The following is an 18932-nucleotide window of genomic DNA, read 5'->3' on the forward strand; positions in this document are numbered from 1 at the left end:
GCCTGGAAACGTCCCTGTACCTAGCGGCCCTAGGGTATCCCCTGATGGGTCTGGGTTTGAGGACCCATCAAGTTCCTCAGACTGGGCTGGGATCGACAACATCCACCTTCAAGCTTGTTCCGCTCCATGGATGTGGCCCAGCCTGGACAGCGCTGATTTCTTAAGGTGACTGCCCGATCACGGAAGAGCCGAGGAGTAATGGACCCAGCAGTCTGAAGCCAGATGGCTGGTGCGCTCTCGAGCTCTGAGTAGCCCTATAAAGACATCCTCAAACCGTCGTATCGTCCAGTCTCCAGTCTTCCTTGATATCCTACATTTTTCAAGGGCCCAACATCCCTCAATCGAAAGTGTTCGCCAATTTGAACACCGTCCATTCCTTCCTGCCACGCCATTCAATTCGATACGACCTTCCTTATCATCTATAAACAACAGACAATGAAGTTCACCGGCCTCACTGCCATGGGTTTGATGGGCTGCGCCCTCGCCCTACCCCACGGCCCTCATCATATTGGCCCTCAACCATCCGACCAACCCACGCCTTCGGGTCCTCCTCCCCCACCACCCAGCGCCAGCGACTTCGATAAGCGTCAGTTTGGATCTTTCCCCGAGCCCTCAGGCGGTTTCGGATTTCCCAGCAGCCCTCCCCCTCCGGCACACTCTCGGCTTTCCCAGAACCCTCTGGTGCCTTCAGTGGCTTCGAGCGCCGCCAGGACTTTGGAATCCCTACTGGCCTGCCTTTCTCTATTCCCTCTGGTTTCCCTACCAGTCTTCCCTCTGGACTCCCCGGGTTTGGTGGCTTTGGTGAAATCGGCAAGCGTCAGTTTGCTCAGCCTAGCGGCCTGGCTCCCTCTGGCCTTATGACTTCTGGTCCAGCCCCTTCTGTTACTCATACGGGCTTCTCTCAGCCTAGTGGTAGCTTCCCCAATGCCTCTGGTGTTCCTGTTGGGTTCCCTCCATCGGGGGATTCTTTTAACGAGCGTGGTCTGCCTCCTTTCCCCGAGCCCAGTGGCCCTGTTCCATCGGGACCTGCTCCCTCGGGCCCACCTCCCTCTGGCTCTGCTCCGGCAGGCCCTGTCCCAACTGCTCGTGTTTAAAGAATGGTCATTATGAGTCCTTTATCAGGGCTGTATCGACTACCAGTGGCCATGCAGAGACGTGTCTACGCCCGTTAGATGTGAACCTGGGATGTAAATTGGAATTTGAATCAGTCCCAGCTACCAGACTCTTCTCTGTGTTTGGATTTATGTACGATCAACTGGGATATGGCTATGGAGGGCTGGAATACTCTTTTTAGGGATACTCTTTTTAGGGCTCAAGAGCTGCCGACCAGCGCCCGCAGGTTCAATTATTTGTACTACTTCAATTTGCTCGACTTTAGAACATAATTTCTCCATGTCAATATACACTCATTATAACTTTGATTGACAATAAAGCGTCTCCACTTCCTCCTCAACTGTTATTCGGAAGGTTTCTAAAATAGCCGGTCTTCCGCGGATTTGCAACCCATTGACATTGCCATTGTACAGAGAACTAGGCGGGAACGTTCTTCAAGCTATCGCGCGCGCTACCCTGCAGTAGTACTACAGCGAGGACTAATGGGACTAATTATGCAGCGAAAGAATGCAGACTTTAGTCCCCAACTGGGATCAATTTGCTAAAAATATCCCCCTAATTAGGCTGTATTAAGGTTGACAGGTGAACTCCGAAGCAGGGTGACACTGACCAGGATGAGTAAATTGCCACTAATTGACTTCTATTTTAAGGCCCCTCTCTTTGTTACCTTCCCAGCTGCCAACGCGTGCTAATTATTCTTGTCGTCGGGTCTGTCCGCTGATCTCTCCGCACTTCTGCAGCGACCCAGCGCCAATGCACTCCGTCCATTGGCTTCATCCACCACACGCCCGCATTGGTCCTGCTCCTCCCGCAGCTCGTGCAGCTCTCCTGATGCTTCACGTCATGCACGTCGGAAGGACTAAAAAATGCACGGTCTGGCGATCAAGCTTTATATCTGGGCGCCTCCCGTTGTCATGAAGCCCACACGAATCCTTCGCTGACCTGGTAGCCTGCCATTGTTCGGCTTTGGCTGGTACTGGGAGAGGAATTTCAGCCTGGGATTGTGTGGTCTTCTCGTGCCTCGTTTTTCTCTTGATTCGACAGCTGAACTGTCTCGGGGCAGCCCCGGCCATTGGCTCCCACCCCTCCACCCACCCTCCAGACCCTTGTTCGCCTCGATCCTGGCCTTGTCCAATCCGAGCTGGCCTTTCTCGTTTCTGTTGGATGGTCTTGTGCCCTACATGCAAGCCATCGGCAGATTCCTTGACGTGAAAAAAAACCCGGGCTCTCTCTGTTCTTCCTCAGCCTTGGTGGTTCTTGGAGGTGCTAGTCTGCGTCAGCTCAGTCCGGGGGCTGTGCCGCATTACTTGAAGAGACACATTCGCACCTCTAGCACTTCTAGCTCGGTCGATACTCTTTGCCTCCTCGATTAATCCCCCGCTACACTCGAATGTCAGCTGTCGGCCCCACCCGCAGTCTCGCACACCATTGGGGATTCTATAGTCAGCATGGCGGGCATTGTCAATAAACCTCTGGCCATGTTGCGCCGCCCAGAATCCCCCAAAATCCTGCATTCTCGATGGGGGGACGTGGATATTTCGGTGCCTACAGATGGGTCATGGAATCAATATGATAACCCCCATCGACCACCCCTAGAGAGACAGTCATACGGGCCGGGGTTCGTACCGGATTGCTCGCCGTCAGATCGAATCCATAACACGTCAGGCAGCATTGCTTCTAGAGAGAGCGTTCTTAGGAGCGGGGACGCCAACGAAGATAACAAAAGTACTTCCACGGATAGAGCTTCCGTCATGTCTATATCACGACGAAACTCGCTGTCTCTAGGAGGGCTGCGATCCAACAGGCTATCGGTACGCCTCGCTTCTCGTCCAAAACACCTCAGAGGTGAATCATCAGTGGAACGAGCATGCCACAACGCAGAGCATCAGAGGCCAGAGTTTGCCTACAAACCCATTCACCAAGACTACACAGCCGAGATATCAGAAAAGTCAGAACGTTCCACCCATCGCTATCGCTACATCCCTACAAATGGGCGATACCTCGAGGACATCCCCTCTCCTCGAAGCCCACGAAGCCAATCAGCAACGTCCTTCAGGGGCTCACATACACGGCGAGACTCCATCTCCGACTCTCTCGAAAGTTATGAACGAGAACGCGGCCGCGAGCAAACAAGGTTCAGCTCGCGACAAAGTTACTACCCAGAGGATGACCACCAAAGTGTGCGATCCAGTATTGCCGGTAGTTCTGACAGCTCCGGGTCTGGGTCTGGGTCTAGACAGAGCTTTGGTTTACCCCCGAGACGCCGGACTTCGCCGTTTGTTGCGGCCGATCGAAGGAGGTCGTTGTCTTTGAAGCCCATGACTTTGGCGATGGTGCCTAATCCGGAAGACATTTATGAGTAACGGACAATCGATTTCAACAATTTATGATTTATTTTTGATAGTCGCGAGAGTGACTGGTTAGCGGCTATATGATCATGGTGTGGAGTTTATATTTGGCATTACAGGGCGTCCGGGTCATGGGTGGTTTCGATTCATCTCTTAGTTACCACAGAATGCAATCAATATTATTTTCTTTCCCTGAAATGAATCTTGAACTTGGATCATAGATGAGAATAAGATATGAGTTGCAATGCCGATCCTTCCTCTCCCAACAAGCCTGCAAAACGTCGAACGTGTTTGGCCGATGACGTCAATCTGATTTAAAGCGCCCAGGACATGTTCTCTGGACTAGCCTTGATCTTCCGGCACCACAACACCGAGGCCGCCTCCCTTGTGCAAAATGCAATTGGTGGGCTGTAACTCCATTTTTTGCTGATAGATTTGTCAAGATTGAGCCATTTTCTTGTGCCCACCGCCTCTGCGTAGGAAACGTCCAACCCGGGCTTGCTCACCATGACGCATTGACAAGGTCTAGGGAAGAGAGACATCTGCAATTTATTCTCTTTTCTTTGTATTCTGCAACATAGATCGTTCAAAATCAAAATTCTCTTCCCCTATTTTCATCATCAGCCACTATACATTACAGTCTCTTCGCTGTTATAGATTGATACACATCGACCATGGCAGACGCGGTAGTCCAATTGCGGTGCGGCGTCAAGGTATGTCCGATGCTCCCTATGGAAAATAGACATTCGTACATACTGATCACCTTGATACAGAATGACGACTGGGGGAAGAAGGGAAAGGAGTCGATTGTCGCTCAATTATGGTCGAAATCGCCTGGGAGTGATGGAATCGACGAGTCCAAACACTACTCTGAGGTAAGTCTTCGCTACTCAAATCCCTACAACAGATTGAGTGGCCTAATGAATATGACTAGATGTGGATGGGCACTTACCCGTCGAATCCATCGTATCTCTTGTCCACGGGCGAACAGCTGGGGGATTACATCAAGAAGAACCCCCAGCTGGTGGGCAAGTCAGTCCTGGACCGATGGGGACCTGAGATCCCATTCTTGCCCAAGGTAAGAAGAACATAGGACTTTCGAAAGAACATCTCAAATTTAACACGGCATTTCTAGATCCTCTCCTTCTGCAAAGCACTACCTCTCCAAATCCATCCCGACTTGAAGCTCGCCGAGAAACTACACACAGAAGACCCCAAGAAATACGGCGACACCAACCACAAGCCCGAAATCGCAGTCGCCCTCTCCAAATTCGAGCTCTTCGCCGGCTGGAAGCCACTCAAAGACATCCAAGCCCTCTTCACCCTCAAACCGCTAGAGCAATTCGTCCCCAACAAGTCAACAACCTTCGACGACGAAACCCTCCGAAAAATATGCATGGCTCTCCTCAGCGCCCCTCCCAATGAAGTCGCCACCACAATCAAAGAGCTCCAAAGTCTACCGCAGTCTCAATTCGGCGCAGAGCCCTATATCCCGGGTCTGCTGGACCGCCTGAGCAAACAATACACCGACACGGACAACGGCAACCTCGTCGCCGCCCTGTTAATGAACTATCTCACCCTCGGCCCGGGAGACTCCGTCTTCGTGCCCGCAGATAGTATCCACGCCTACCTCGAAGGCGACATAGTCGAGTGCATGGCCCGCTCGGACAACGTAATCAACACCGGGTTCTGTCCCGCCGCGATGCGCGATAGCGTCGAGCTCTTTGGGCAAGCGCTGACGTTTGTCCCGCACGATGCGCAGGGGGCATTATTACCCCGACGCAAGAGTGATAAGGGGATGCAGGGCCGCACGGATGTGTATGCGCCGCCGATTAGTGAGTTCGCGGTGCTTGTTACGACGCTGGGGGCGGGCGAGACGGAGACGCATAAGGCGATTTTGGGCCCGAGTCTGTTGATTGTTACCAAAGGGTGCGGGTCGATGAAAGTTCCTGGGAGTCGGACGCTGGAGTTGAAGGAGGGGTTTGTGTTTTTTGTTGGACAGGGGGTTGCGTTGGATTTTGGGACGGAGAAGGGGTTGGCGGTTTACCGCGCGTATGCTGAGTAGGAGGGGGGACGGTCTGAATTGACCGTATAGCCACTGGGCCAGGGTTATGGAAGGGGTTTGGGCTGGTTAGCAGATTTGAGGTGCTAGAGAGTGTTATCTTGGTCTAGTTCATGTTTTGTTTCTGGCGTGTTGGAGTGTTGTAGATGGGTTGGGTGTACTAGATAGTGGGGTATGAAGATACTTTGAATGAATTAAGATCCAAGAATTTCCTCTCCGGGATTAGCTAGTTGTAAAGTAAGTACTATAGTACATGGTATACTATATTGCACTACAGTATACTAGAGGATCATCGCCTGTAGTCCACCTATACTTCGTAGTCTCCTGCCGATAACAGTCAAGTACAGGCATAAGCAAGCGTTAATTGCCGATCCCTTCTTCATTCAAGCCTAAATAATAACAGCCAGTGCTTTCGACAAAGAGTGAACACTCCAGCAGTTGGTGTTGGCTTTGTTGTTGGTTTCTACAAAAGTACTTGATTGGCCCGTTCCTCGAAGGCGCTTAGAGTCAGCCACTCACAGTGAGGTCGGAGTGTTGGTTCTGCGAGGCGCATGGATGTGATCTGACCCGCTGCAGCTCGGGCGCTTTCTTTTCTTTTCTCCTCTTCTTTCCAACGGGGTCTGGCCCAGGGGCTAAGAGCTAACCGTGTTAGCGTAATGTACCCAACTGCGCGCGATGAGCTGGCACCGCATTAGGAGGAATTGTGAGCTAATTATGGTGCATTATGGGCCCGTTGAGGCATTCTGGATCTATCTATAGTCCATTAATTAGATTGAATTGATACTATCTTTACCTCCTTAATTTTGGCTAACTTTTGGGCGAACTTTGCTATCTTTACCCCGTTTTGGGCGGGGTTCGTGGACTCTCAAAATATCTCACCTGAAACAGGGTCCTTGTGTCAGAAGCAAAGCTTCGCGCTTGAGAGGCGGCTCTACCGAGAGAGCCTTGCAGGCTTATGCCTGGCTTATAAGGATTAAAGATGCACTGCAATCTGATATTCTGCTTTTCGTCTCCGTGTGAGGGGTTCATGGTTCGACCTTCTTGGCCAACTATATCGGGGCCCAACTCGAAGTCTGGCGGGCATGGGGATTCGAGTGATTTCGTGTTAATTTGTTGCGCGCTGAGATTTGGATTGGCTTGACTCCTCCTCGCAATCCAAACCCCCCGGTAGCTGACTGTGACTGTCATCTGCATTGCTGATCACTAGCTTCGCATTTTTCGGACGGGTTTTATTGTTTATCGATTTTTTCATCGATTTTGAGTCGCTTCGTCTCGCCAAGGGACCGGGATATGAGTGAATTTCCATCTCTCATCACACGATCTACCGACCAACGTCTCTTCCAGAAGGACTCTAATTGGTGTGTTGGTGGCGAGCATCTCAAATCCTTGCCAGTAGGTTCGGCCACAAATTATCCAGCTAGCGACCAGGGGTGCAACCGGGGGCAACAAAGACGAGGTACTTTAAACGGGTGAATCACGCACGCTAACCATCGCAACCCAACCCCACAGTGACGGGCGGTCTTTTACACCTCTTCTCTCGTAAGGAGAGAGCGAAGCGAAAGCAACAGGCGCAGCAAGCTGAGCAACTAGCGCCACCTCAAGTGCCTCCAGCGTACAGGTCCGACTTCTACGAACCGCTCAATGGGCCCCGCTCGGCGTATCCCCGGCCGTTATCCTCTTTTGCTCCGGACCACCGTCGCCAGGCCCACTCGGGCCAGCATCATGCCTATGGTGGCTACTACTATCCCCACCAGTCCGGTCAATACGGTCAATATAGCCACCAGCAAGCATACCAATATCACCATCAGAACCCGCAGCAGCAACTCCCACGAGCATCCTTCGATGTGCCCCGATACCCGGCCCTACCAGCCTACGACCCATCAAAGTACCAAACCATCCAACCATCCCTGACCCCCACGGCCGATCGACTCGCCTTCCACTACCCTAATGCCAGGGCCCAACCCTCCCGCCTGAACGAGGTGCACTATAATGATGCGCGGCCCTTGTCGATCTACGGCCAGCCGCCCCCGGCAGCCGCTCCGGACTTGTCCTCCGCACCACCAATGCCGCAGCGGAGAATGGCCGCGCACGCTCGAACGCAGTCTATCATGCCATTTTCCTCCGGTGCCTCGGCCGAACACCGCTCGTCTGGATCGGGGGATGGGAGGGAACGGAGTGTTTCTGAACCCATTCCTGCGGGTGATGGACAGGGCAATCGGGGGCCTCGACGGCCTAAACCGGTGCTTTCACGGCTGATTACCAATTTCAGCTAAAGAGGATGGAGGAAAGAGAAAAAAGAAAACACAGAGGAGAGGGGTGGAATTATTGATAATTGCGATGATCAATTTCTCCTTTTTTTTTTTTTTTTTTCGTTTTTTTTCTCTTATTGATCCTTGTGAATGGATCAGGATCGAGGATGGCTGTTAAAAGGCCTCCGATTCATGAATGTGATGAACAGCAAGGCGCATGGAGTTTTCTTGGGGATATTGACTTAATTAACTAGTTGGATAGGACTCAAGTCCTCTTGATTTAATAAGAACCAGTGATAATTAAGAAAGGATTTGAAAGCTCCGCGGTCTTCCCCCGTAGGCGCAGGGTAGAGTGAACGCGATGTAACCTGTATACTTGCTAAGATTTAGTGTATACTGTCACTCGATCTCCGAACGATTTCCGCGCTTGTTCGGTCAGACAGAACTCCGATGAACGGCCGTAAAGATTTGATATGTTTTCTGAGACATTTGCATGTTAATTCACCGAGTCCATCGTAGTGGAGCCTACTAAAGCCAACGGAAGATGATCGAGACTCCCAAACAGGCGCCTGTGGCCTGTGCATTGATTATTCCCCGCGCCGTCGATCTTGCGCAGCCAACGGGCTCTCCAACACCTCCCGCTGACCAGAACATCGTGCAGCGGTGGATTTTGGTGGCTGAAATCCTCGCCGAGTGCCTTGCCCCACTTTCTCTCTGCTGTGGTCTACAGTACCACAGTGCAGTACTCTGTATAGTACGAGGTCCTGCACGCGCCTGACAGATAAGCTCGGAGCATGATGTACTCCCGCCACGAGGGTCAACGGGACGATCAACCTTGTTGGATTCCGAACCACGGTCCAACATCAAGCCCCAAGGCTTTTTGACTGGTTGGCCCCTCTCTCAAGGTAAAACGTCCTATCTTCAAGATCTACTTGAAGCTATCCCCCGTTGGCAACACGAACTGTGTACTCGCTGGCCTCGCTACACACGCGGTGCCCCAACCCCATCATGATCTCCACTCGCGGGCTCGAAATCCACTCCGATGCAGGGATTGGAATGCGTCATAGTGAAACAGTGTACCGTCTTTGTCAACTTTGACGATGGAGCCCTCATGCACCCCCTCTTTCTGATCCCTGCTGCTCTTAGTGGCTTTTCCTGTCTGCTCGTACCAGAAGCGAGAGAGAACCTCATCACGGAAGGATGGGTCAGGCGGGGGAGCCTCCCTGTCGACAGGGCTCATCAGATTGTGGTTGCACCAACATCCCCCAGCAGACAGGGGGTTGACGAAAGAACGGCCAATCTCTTTCTCATCGATCTACCGGTATATCCGTACCCTCTAGTCTACATTCCTCTGTCCGACTTCCCCATCCAGGTCTTCCGGCCCCGGTCGTGTGCAGGTGCAGATCCCAGAACAAGCGCCATGCCAAGATGACGGCGGATGATGGTGCATTGATATCATGTACAGCCTATGCCTGACTCGCTATCAACACTGTCAAGTCGACCTGCAAGTCCTGCGCCGCAAAAGTTGCAACTGACCTCCCTGCCATGTTCACACGATCCCAGGGAAAAAAAAGGACCAGGAGGTCGTAACGGGGATTTGCTGCATGTCCCTTCCCCCCCCCCCCCCCCCCCCCCGAATTTCCTTTTCCATTTTCCATACGATTTTCACGCCTCGAGTTAATCGAACTAATGAGGGTTTACCCCTCTTCGTGTGCAACCGCGTACCAACACCTGCAGTCCTCGAAGGATCCCTCTCCAATCCAACCTGGTCGCCCGATCAAGTTTTCGCGCTTACGGCTGGTTCGTTGGTTGTTGCTTTGCTGCTTGCTGAAGCGCTGTTGACTGTGCGGAACTCGCATCGTCTTCATCCCAAGTGGCGCCCCCGGGGCCACCGCCGGAGGGGTTGACCCAGTGTGTCGGGCCCCCAACTCGAGTCTGCCTCATCTTTGGAGAATTGCTTTCACATTTCCAACACCAAGTGAATCTCCTCCAGAAGATCTTTTCCCGTTCTTGATGAATGTACAAACATGGGGCGGGGGCATAGTCTCTCTTAACAGTCTTGGTTCTTATTGATATAACGACAACTCGTGCGTGCGCGACCTCGTTCAACCCGGTTCTGTTTGTATATATTTCCCCCTCTTGGTACCGGTTTGAGCCTGCGATCTTTGAGGTGAGACTTCGAGAGCCCTCGGGAATTTGACTGGCCTTGAGATGAGCGCCGGACTAGGGAGTGGCCTGTCCTCCGTGTGAACTTTTCACCTTGGACTCCAAAGTTAGCACGAAGTCGCTGAAGAGCTCTGCATTCCTGGGCATCCTCTCGATGATCAACCCATTCAAGGCCATGGCGAGACTCATGAAGAGACTCAGAAGGAAGCAAAGGCTTTCGTCCGAACTAGACACCCGCTGGGGCGATCCATCTATCAGCTACCCAAACCAAGGGTCCTGGAACCAGCGGGGCCAACCGTCCGGCTTCGTTACAAATACCTCGGCGAAGTCCCCTCGCAATATAGAAACGCAAGAGACGCGACACTATGTGCCCGTGGAGACGACACCATTCCAGAACCCCAGAACCCCGAGCGACTCGGGCTATCAAAGCTTCAGTGCTCGAGAGGACCATGCCCATGCAGCCTCGGCGATCCCTAAGGGATACTTCAACGAGAATATACGGCATCGGACTGATAAAAGCCAAATGCCACCTGTTGAAGGGCTTCGTATTGATGGAACTACACACGAGATGAACAGGACAATTGGGGATTCATCTCCGGATGACTCATGCGACGAAGACGACGACGAGGAAGAAGAAGGACGCGATACCCTGGGAGACCCAGGTGGAGGACTGGTCTTCCACAGCCCCCTGACAGGAGACCGGCCGCAAATTTCACCGCGAGAAGACCAAGATCCTTATTTCGATCGCGCATCCAAATCACCCCCGCTGTCTATTACCCAACGTATGCGCCGTCTCAGCCAACAGAGCTCATCTACCGAGCCAACCTCGTCTGTCGCGGGAACAGCGAGCTCTCGACGGACCAGCTATACCGCTGCCTCGTCGGTGTCGGCACCATCTCTTCCACCTGATACACCACGCTTTGCATTCAACAATGGGTATCCTGCATACGAGAAACGATCTGCTCCCCGCCCAAGGCACCGGGAGTCCGAGTCCGCGGCTCGGCAGCAGATGGTTCCGTCCTACGATGAACTTTATGGGTGATGGATGGGCCCTTTCGTTGCGTACTTTTATACTTCTTTTTTCTTATTTCATTGGCGGCCTAGAGACTGTTTATACTAGTATGTGGGAGGCAGTCTTGTGAATTTTGTAGTTTGATTTTTGAGTTTATTGTCTGGAAGGCCTTGAGTGTCTATGGCTTCTTTGGATGGCACTGTATTTTCCCAATCATTCGGTGTTAGTTCCTTGCATCCAGTGCCTGTTCCTATAGTCAATGTTTTTCTTCCTTCAAAAAGCCCGATCTGAAGGTTCCGTGGTAAGACAGCGTTGGCGCTTCTTGCTGGTCTCCACTTTACGTTGTGGACACTCCACTCTACGAACTATACGGAGTACAGAGTTCTTTGTACAAGAACTCGAACCTCCAGTCCTACGAGCCGTGATAGGTACTTTACCTCTGTCATCCCTGCAAATTCCCGTCACAGTGTCCGACATCCGCCTCCAAAAGAGCCTAGCAGGCACCAATCCCACTGGGGGAACCAGCAGAGCAAGACTTATGGAGTGACCAGCAAACACCCGCCCGGTCCGTGCAGATTATGCAGCACCAGTCACAGTCACAACCGCCCATCACCAATCACCCTGGACCTCTCATCACACTCGTCACGTCTCGCCAAGATCCACTCTGCGAGCCAGGATGAGCGATGCTGCATCCTCCGCCAACCATTGCTTCCCTGCTAGTGGCTCATCCCCAAGCCTCTCGGTGACCAGCTCGAAGCGCCCACGCTCACCACCCTGGCTCCTCGGTACTTGATTCGACAGGCACCGTTGTGACATTTCCTATCCCCCTCTCTCCTCCCCGCCCCAAGACAGCTAAAGTGCTGAGCTGCCAGCGACTACGGTTCCTGCACTTTTCTTTCTGGTCGGTACCACTTCCCATCTCGAGCATCCCACCCACCCGGTCAGGGCCGCTGGGAGGAGCTACCAGACACTGAAAACAGAAGCCTTCCCTCTGCAACTGGACTTTCTTCTGCGTCGTTCTATCCGAAACTTGCGTTGAACCTCGCTTTTTCTATTTCCATGAGAGCCTGATCGCTATCTTCCCGGCGCTAGGCCTCATTCCTCCTTCCGCCCCTCACCATTTCACCATTGTCTTGTCCGTCGCGGGGTGAAGGAAGCCTGTCGAGTGTGCGCCTGCCCACGTCTCATCCATAATCAACATGCCTGGGTCGTGGGTCCATGGCCCGCGATCTCCCAGGAAGCTGGTGATTGCCCTGCTTACTGCACTCGTCACCAGTCCTGTACCAGTTGCCCTAGGACTAAGGACGACGGGGGGATCGCCCTGTGCCAGTGTCTGCAATAAAGTATCCACGAACACGACAGCCTCGGAGATTGTTTGTTTAGACAATAGCTACGGCGATTCCAAGGGAAAGACCTTCGAAGACTGCGTCAGCTGTCAGTTGGAGAGTTCCTATGTAGATCGATTGAGTGGCGAGACGGATGTTAACTGGGGTCTCTGTGAGTCGATCGCAGGAAAAATGGTCTTTTTGAAGTTGACCTAGTCTGCTAACCAAGGTTGATCGCAGATAACCTGCGCTATGCAGTCTCTTCCTGTGTTTTCGGATACCCGGAGAGCGCGGCGAATATCTCCACCCCATGCACTGTCACCTGTAGTAGCGTCCAGAGCGCCGTGGAAGTCGACCTTCTCGATCCCGGTGCGAATAATTTCAATGACTGGTGTTCGACAACTGGTTTTGCCGATAATGTCATCAACGATTGCGAGTTCTGCTACAACCTGACCTACCAGCAGACGAATCCGCAGGTGTACATTGCGAACTGTGCGTATATCCAATTCCCGCAGTGTTGACAGAGAAAGAAGCCCCGACTAACCCCCTTGGAAATCTCCAGTCCTCGAATCCGTCCGGTATAACTGCCACTACAAAACCGGTGTCGGCCTTGCCTTCGACATCGCCCCCTCACGCATCTTCACCGAAACCCTCCTCCCCTCGAGTATGTCGCTTGCCACTTCCACTCCTTCCGGCGGCTCAGGCGTGAATCTGGGCGTTGTTATTGCCGTGCCCATCGTGGGCTTCATAATCATCGTCTGCAGTCTAGGCGCCTGCTGCTTCTTCTTCATCCGCTGGCGGCGCAAGAGTGTTGGTCGCGGCCGCTACCAGGACCACCTGTACGCTCGCTGGAACGATACCTCCATCAGCACGCCCCAGCAGGCGCAAGGCGGCTGGGGCTCTCCACATCAGATGCACGCCGCTGGATACGGCGTGCATGACCCCGGATATGGGTCCGGCTTCGGCTTCACCGAAAGCGATGGACAAAGTCATGCGGTTGGGTACGCACATGATTATTCCAAGACTGGGTATTCGTACGAGCTCACGGAGACATCACCGTCTAATTACCATGCCACCCCGCAAATGGGCGCGCACAGCTTCGATCCGGATCGGAAAGACCCGTATTCGGATCATATCGTGCAGTCGCCGCCGCCGCCAGCGCCGTATGTGTCGCCGCATATGTGGCACGGTGACTTTTATCCAGATAAAAAACAGCCTTTTTAACGGAGAGCTGTGGCCTTTTGCTCCGGATAGAGAGTGAAAAGTGTTCTGTTCGTTGTTTGGTCAGTGAGTGTTATGGCAGCACATACTGGATTGATACCATGCCTTCCCCCTAATGTTATGATTGAACGGAATGGACTGGGATAGGGTTCTTCGAGGGTGTATACTTACCCACCCACCACATCTGACGGCGTTTTCTGGTTTTCGTCGAGCGGACTGCTGTTATATTCCCTCCACGTTTTGATACCACATGCTTCACTCCTTATGTTCTTCAGCGAAAGAGAAACAAACTTACTCAAATCTACCAAGCATCTCTTCCAACAGGGCTCGTAGTAGGGACCAAGATCAAAGAAAGCAGAAAACAAACCAAGTCCCTCAAAAACGGAGGGCGGCAGCCCGAAACTATTTATCCCAACCTGCTCCCCCTCCCCCTCACTCTCACTCTAACCCGTACAGTAGCCAAATACAAATCCAAGAATAGATCCCTGTGATTATCCATCCGAAAATAACCTGCAGAATCGGCTCTCATGACTAGCGGGATAAGGGTCTCCGGGTCTGGAGCAGCCATGTTATTGGCTGTGTCTGCGGGCTGTCCCGTTTCAGTAAGCACTGCCAAGGAAGGATCGGAGGGGGTCTAAGGGTTCAGGCTGGAGTATGACTTGTGGAGAGGGAGTTTATTTTTGGGGGCGGGTTGGATGGGGACATAGTACTTACTACTTACTGGATTAGTATTATCATTTTGTCGGTGCTATCGTATACTTGCTCATAGTATGAGGTATAAATTATCGAGGCTTCGGAGGCTTCCAAGGCAGCGAGCTTAATAGATGATGATATTCAGAAGTTTGGCAGGGGGTATGGAAATACCATTTGCTTATATGAATTTCAGGGCTCCTCATCTAGACTCTTGAGAAAGTTCTATTAGTCTGGCATGGAATTTGAAATTAGACCTCTAGAATGATAGTATTGAGAAAGCGTCGCTAAGGATATACTCCCTGGAGCTAAGACTAAAAACATGGCTTATGTACCCCGTTCGCGGACGTGAAAGGCCACCATCATCATTATGCCAGTGAAGCAGTATGTGAAAAGATAATATTAACTAGACTAGAAACGTCTACTTCCGTTCTCGTTGTATTTATCATTACTACCTTATCCACACAATAAAACCCTCTACCCGTTACGTGCCAGTCGTCGATGCGTACCTTTACTTATAATCGATTCCAGAAAGCTGTAATAAAGTCAGTATTTCAGACGATAGTATTTAAATCCTTATCGATACCACTGCTAGTAATTTCTGGCATCGAACGGAGACGATATACGCCTCCCAGACTTTTAAGAGAGTAAGACTTGGGGCTATATCAAGGCTCTAGAGGTAGTGAAATTATGGAAAGTAGGCTACCTGTTAGAAAGGAACCCTTAACAAAAATCCATAATCGATAATACTTTAGCAGTTAGCGCCCTAACTACGACCCGTGAAAAATTCTTACTTACCCTATAACATCATGCTGTATACCTGTAAGTGTGTGCTGTGGTGATATACCGCTAAAGTAATAGCGAAAGGTGCTTTATCAAGTTTAGGTAAAATAACATTAGAAAGAATATTGATTTAGTCAGAACAGTCCTCCTCTGTGATTTCTAGAAGGAGACCCTCGCGGACTCGACGGATCTTGTTTTATATTAGGAGTAACTTCTTATGAAGCTTGGGATGCGTCCTGACCTCTTGTACTTGTAGACCCCACTCCACCTTTCACTTTGCTCCTCTCCCTGCTTCTGAGAGGCCGTTGAAATTTCGTACGTAAAAACAGCCTCCTATTTAACGCGAACACAGACGCAGAGCTACAGTTGTAGCCAAGGGTCAGAAAAGAGATCCTCTGCAGTTGCTCTGTCTTCTGGCCGCCAACGAAGCATTTTTGAGATGAAACCAATAAACATCCTCTTCTCGTCTCCTTCGGTGACGTTAAGCTTATTTTCAAGCCCTCCTGGTCGCGTGATGAGATCGTGAAGTTTGAATTGACCTAATTAGCAATCAGCAAGATATCTCCTGCAAATCTATCAGTGAGGAAGCACCCTCGTCATTGAAATATCGCGAACAGTAATTTCCTCGCTTCAAAACATCTTGTGGAGGAGGGCCAATCAAGGAAATCATGGCCGCTAAATGATTCTCTGCGATGAAGGGCGAGTCCGATGATGATTTGGGATAATAAAAAAGGCCAACCCGCACGAGAGTTCCCAGATCCGTTCAGAGTGTTAGCTTAGGCAGAAACTGGATTGATTGGACCTTACCAATGCCCCTAAATTCCATATATCAACACTATAATCCCAGCCTGCTCCGAAAATAACCTCGGGGCTCGGAAACCATTCGGTTGAATAGTGTGTTTATAAGGAGATTTGCTCCCGTCAACAGACAGACCAAAGTCAGTGATTACCAGCCTTCCAATATTATTTGCATCAAGGCCGCAATCGTTCCTTGAAATGTATATTGTTCTATTCCCGGAGTGCTTCTGTGGCGAAGGGGTTTGGATCTCATCCTGAGCGATGTCACCGAGTACAGACTGGTCCCGAAGGGCCATGTGGATATTGTCAAACTTCAGATTTACTTGAATTTAATATTCAAAACACAGAAGGGGGGTTTTGATAGTCAAACTGATCGGTATGAATAATCCGTCAATTTAACATGTATTGCTTCTTATATAGATTACACAGTAATTACAAGCATGTATTCGCTTGTAAATTCAATTCATCTATACCTCTATATCCCTCCTCCAAAATAGCCTTCCTCGGAAGGCGTATCTTAACAATCAATCGCAAGTGGTCGAACTAAAGATAGCTCTAAACCTAGCTCCTAAGCATAAGCTTATCTATGATATGATCCACAGTGGGGAACTATCTGGATCGGAGATAGCAGAGGCTGCTAGCTACAACAGGAGTACTATCCGAAGAACCTCTTCTAATATATAGATATTTAGTGGCGTTAAAGCATCCCCTAATAAAGACGGACGACCCCGTAACATCACACTAGTCATACTCGAGGCGTTGTGCGAGTACCTGCTCGAAAAACCTACCTTATACCTCGACTAGATAGCGGTTTTTCTATAGGACGAATTCGCTCTTCTCGCGACGAAATCGAGCATCAGTGGTGCCCTTAGGTCCGAAGGCTAGTTAAAAAAGACTACCCGCGTTAGTGCCCGAGAGCGTAACCTAGAGCTCCGTAACGAATACTTTCATTATATCTCAGACTTCTAGTCTTACTACCTTATCTATATAGATAAGTCTAGCCATAATAAAAGGATAGACTTCAGGCGAACGGGTTAGTCCCTACTAGGTATAGCGCTAGTTTAAGTGTCTAAATTCTATCGTGATCAGCGATATTAGATACTACCTGCCTATACCTAAGATAGTATTATTCTATCTCGAGTGTTCTAGGGCTTAACCGATGCCTCCGTCTTTAAGGATTTTATTTAGTAGCTTCTGCTCTATTATAGGAAGTAGCTAGAGCTAAAGTCTATATTAGTTATAGATAATATATTATTTTATCACTTAGACCGAATAGAATAGATATACTTGTGAGCCGGGGTAAAGTTAGTATACTTACCTCTATATTCACTAGACTTAAATCCTATTAAGGAGTTCTTTGCTAAGTTAAAAGCCTTTATTCGGCGAAATTAGCAGTCCTACGAAGGCAATCCAGACCAAGGATTTAATACCTTCCTCGAATGGTGTGTTGATATCGTCGGCGCGAGGGGAAAAGCGTAGAGGGCTATTTCCGGCACGCCAGCGTGACTATAGAGATGTAGCATAGCTACAGCAGGATTCGAGATCAATTTCACCGGTTGACTCAGAACGAGTTTTCCTGATGAGTTACAGTATGAGGAAATCGTGATATATTTAGATAAAGAATGAAGACTCTCTCAAGTAGATTGTCCCCAGTATACAGTATAGTGGCGACCGCTATCGTATTTTATGTCAGACAACCAAGAGAAGTTCTTTCAAACCCTAATCACATGAAATGGTTAACACTGTATTTGAGAATCCCTTTTAAGGGAATTGCTAAGGACACCCCAACTTTTCGCTAACGCTGCGGTGGCCGTACAGTATCAATTCCCATACGAGATATATAGATGACGTCATTTTCAACCATCATATAACACGTCGCCACAAACCATGTGAACGCGTCATTTTCGATCAGGCTAGTATCTCCTCCTTCAGCTACGTCATTTTCTAAACTTTGTTGAATTCCTGAAAATATAAGGGAAAGAAAAGTACACTGGGTTTGGTGCTCAAACCAAAAATTTCTAACAGACCAGTATCCATATTTCAATCTCTATACGAGCATTCTCGGAATAAGGTCAATTTATGAGCATATCCTATCAAAAGGAACGTCATTATTATTTACGTATACCTAATATGTTTCACAGCACCAAATTGGCCCACTGGCGCCATTGTAATTGACGTGGATCTCTTTCCTGATTTTCCGTACACCATGTCCGCACCTAAAGGTGGCCGCCAGTCTCCTGACCCGGAGCACCAGTCCGGAGCCCAACAGCAAGACCCTATGTTCTCCAAACACACAGCCATTGAAACGCGCCCGGCAGCAGAGCTCGGTCACAAAATGGGTGAGACAAACGATCATCCGTTGCTTAGTAACCCTGTTCATCCTTTGGAGAAGATTGAGGCGGGTAAATATGGTCAATCTATCAGAGGTTTTGAAGAGAGAAGGATCTTTGGAGCTATGTGACGCTTTCATGAAGTCGAATTCAAAGCCGGTGTTTTTAATGATAAATATAGTGATTTTAATTTGCTTCAATATGCTGCCTGAAGGATATGGAGGTCGGACTGGGACTGAAATCTCGCCTACTGCTCTAATGCTAAACATGTTTTCAAAGCAAGCGTTCTCCATGGAAATCCAGCATGTTGGGAAAGGTCTTTGGAGTGGGCTTACCTGTTTTGTTATGGCAGTATGATCGCCGAAATTATAGTTCATTCCGAACCCATACAAAAGGATAAATACAGTATGCCAGTGTAGGCTGTTCTCTAATCACAGTACATAAAATATCTAGACTAAAGGAATATTGTCGTCGTAAGTCGATTCTTTGCGTCGTTTCACCTAAAGGCCGACGTCACGAACGAACCGCCGGGCGGCACCTACTTTCACGCCGTGCTTGATAAAGAAACCTGGGTCTTGATCCTTATAAATCTGTATAAGGTCGAGACAATTTTCGAGAGTCACACTACGTGCTTTGTTAATGTTCTCCCTAAAAGTCTCGTTGCTCACCCGCGATTACTGCTATTTAGTATATTCCTCCACGGCGATATCGAGCAGGCCGCCAACTATAATTGATTTAGTATAGCTAGGCCTGGTAGGTATAGCGTTATTAGCAGGAGGATATATCGATTACTAAGATAATCCTACCGGGAGGACAGTGATATTAATTAGAGGAT

At 50.0% G+C, this 18932-nt stretch overlaps 8 protein-coding genes across 8 annotated transcripts; 7 read left to right on the top strand and 1 right to left on the bottom strand.

Moving 5' to 3' along the window:
* Positions 1 to 435: 435 nt before the first annotated feature.
* Positions 436 to 1094, top strand: N7458_000755 (uncharacterized protein; the record flags this gene model as incomplete). Its single annotated transcript, XM_056904149.1, has 2 exons — positions 436 to 590; positions 692 to 1094. 2 exons carry the CDS (start codon positions 436 to 438, stop codon positions 1092 to 1094), a joined length of 558 nt encoding a protein of 185 aa, XP_056771916.1.
* A 2008-nt stretch (positions 1095 to 3102) lies between these two features.
* Positions 3103 to 3454, top strand: N7458_000756 (uncharacterized protein; the record flags this gene model as incomplete). The annotated part of the gene is made up of 2 exons (XM_056904150.1): positions 3103 to 3291; positions 3350 to 3454. The coding sequence occupies 2 exons, from the start codon at positions 3103 to 3105 to the stop codon at positions 3452 to 3454; spliced, it is 294 nt and encodes a 97-aa protein (XP_056771917.1).
* Positions 3455 to 4135: 681 nt separating this feature from the next.
* Positions 4136 to 5526, top strand: N7458_000757 (uncharacterized protein; the record flags this gene model as incomplete). Its single annotated transcript, XM_056904151.1, has 4 exons — positions 4136 to 4174; positions 4235 to 4336; positions 4396 to 4539; positions 4597 to 5526. The coding sequence occupies 4 exons, from the start codon at positions 4136 to 4138 to the stop codon at positions 5524 to 5526; spliced, it is 1215 nt and encodes a 404-aa protein (XP_056771918.1).
* A 1287-nt stretch (positions 5527 to 6813) lies between these two features.
* N7458_000758 (uncharacterized protein) lies at positions 6814 to 7796 on the top strand (the record flags this gene model as incomplete). The annotated part of the gene is made up of 2 exons (XM_056904152.1): positions 6814 to 6919; positions 7033 to 7796. 2 exons carry the CDS (start codon positions 6814 to 6816, stop codon positions 7794 to 7796), a joined length of 870 nt encoding a protein of 289 aa, XP_056771919.1.
* A 2296-nt stretch (positions 7797 to 10092) lies between these two features.
* On the top strand, positions 10093 to 10980 carry N7458_000759 (uncharacterized protein; the record flags this gene model as incomplete). The annotated part of the gene is made up of 1 exon (XM_056904153.1): positions 10093 to 10980. One exon carries the CDS (start codon positions 10093 to 10095, stop codon positions 10978 to 10980), a length of 888 nt encoding a protein of 295 aa, XP_056771920.1.
* Positions 10981 to 12149: 1169 nt separating this feature from the next.
* Positions 12150 to 13499, top strand: N7458_000760 (uncharacterized protein; the record flags this gene model as incomplete). The annotated part of the gene is made up of 3 exons (XM_056904154.1): positions 12150 to 12447; positions 12516 to 12767; positions 12838 to 13499. 3 exons carry the CDS (start codon positions 12150 to 12152, stop codon positions 13497 to 13499), a joined length of 1212 nt encoding a protein of 403 aa, XP_056771921.1.
* A 1830-nt stretch (positions 13500 to 15329) lies between these two features.
* On the bottom strand, positions 15330 to 16063 carry N7458_000761 (uncharacterized protein; the record flags this gene model as incomplete). The annotated part of the gene is made up of 3 exons (XM_056904155.1): positions 15330 to 15508; positions 15561 to 15654; positions 15806 to 16063. The coding sequence occupies 3 exons, from the start codon at positions 16061 to 16063 to the stop codon at positions 15330 to 15332; spliced, it is 531 nt and encodes a 176-aa protein (XP_056771922.1).
* A 1910-nt stretch (positions 16064 to 17973) lies between these two features.
* On the top strand, positions 17974 to 18228 carry N7458_000762 (uncharacterized protein; the record flags this gene model as incomplete). The annotated part of the gene is made up of 1 exon (XM_056904156.1): positions 17974 to 18228. The coding sequence occupies one exon, from the start codon at positions 17974 to 17976 to the stop codon at positions 18226 to 18228; it is 255 nt and encodes an 84-aa protein (XP_056771923.1).
* Positions 18229 to 18932: the final 704 nt, after the last annotated feature.

Source organism: Penicillium daleae (genome assembly GCF_028827525.1).
Source record: "Penicillium daleae strain IBT 16125 chromosome Unknown utg000001l_segment0_segment0, whole genome shotgun sequence".
Lineage (NCBI taxonomy): Eukaryota > Fungi > Ascomycota > Eurotiomycetes > Eurotiales > Aspergillaceae > Penicillium > Penicillium daleae.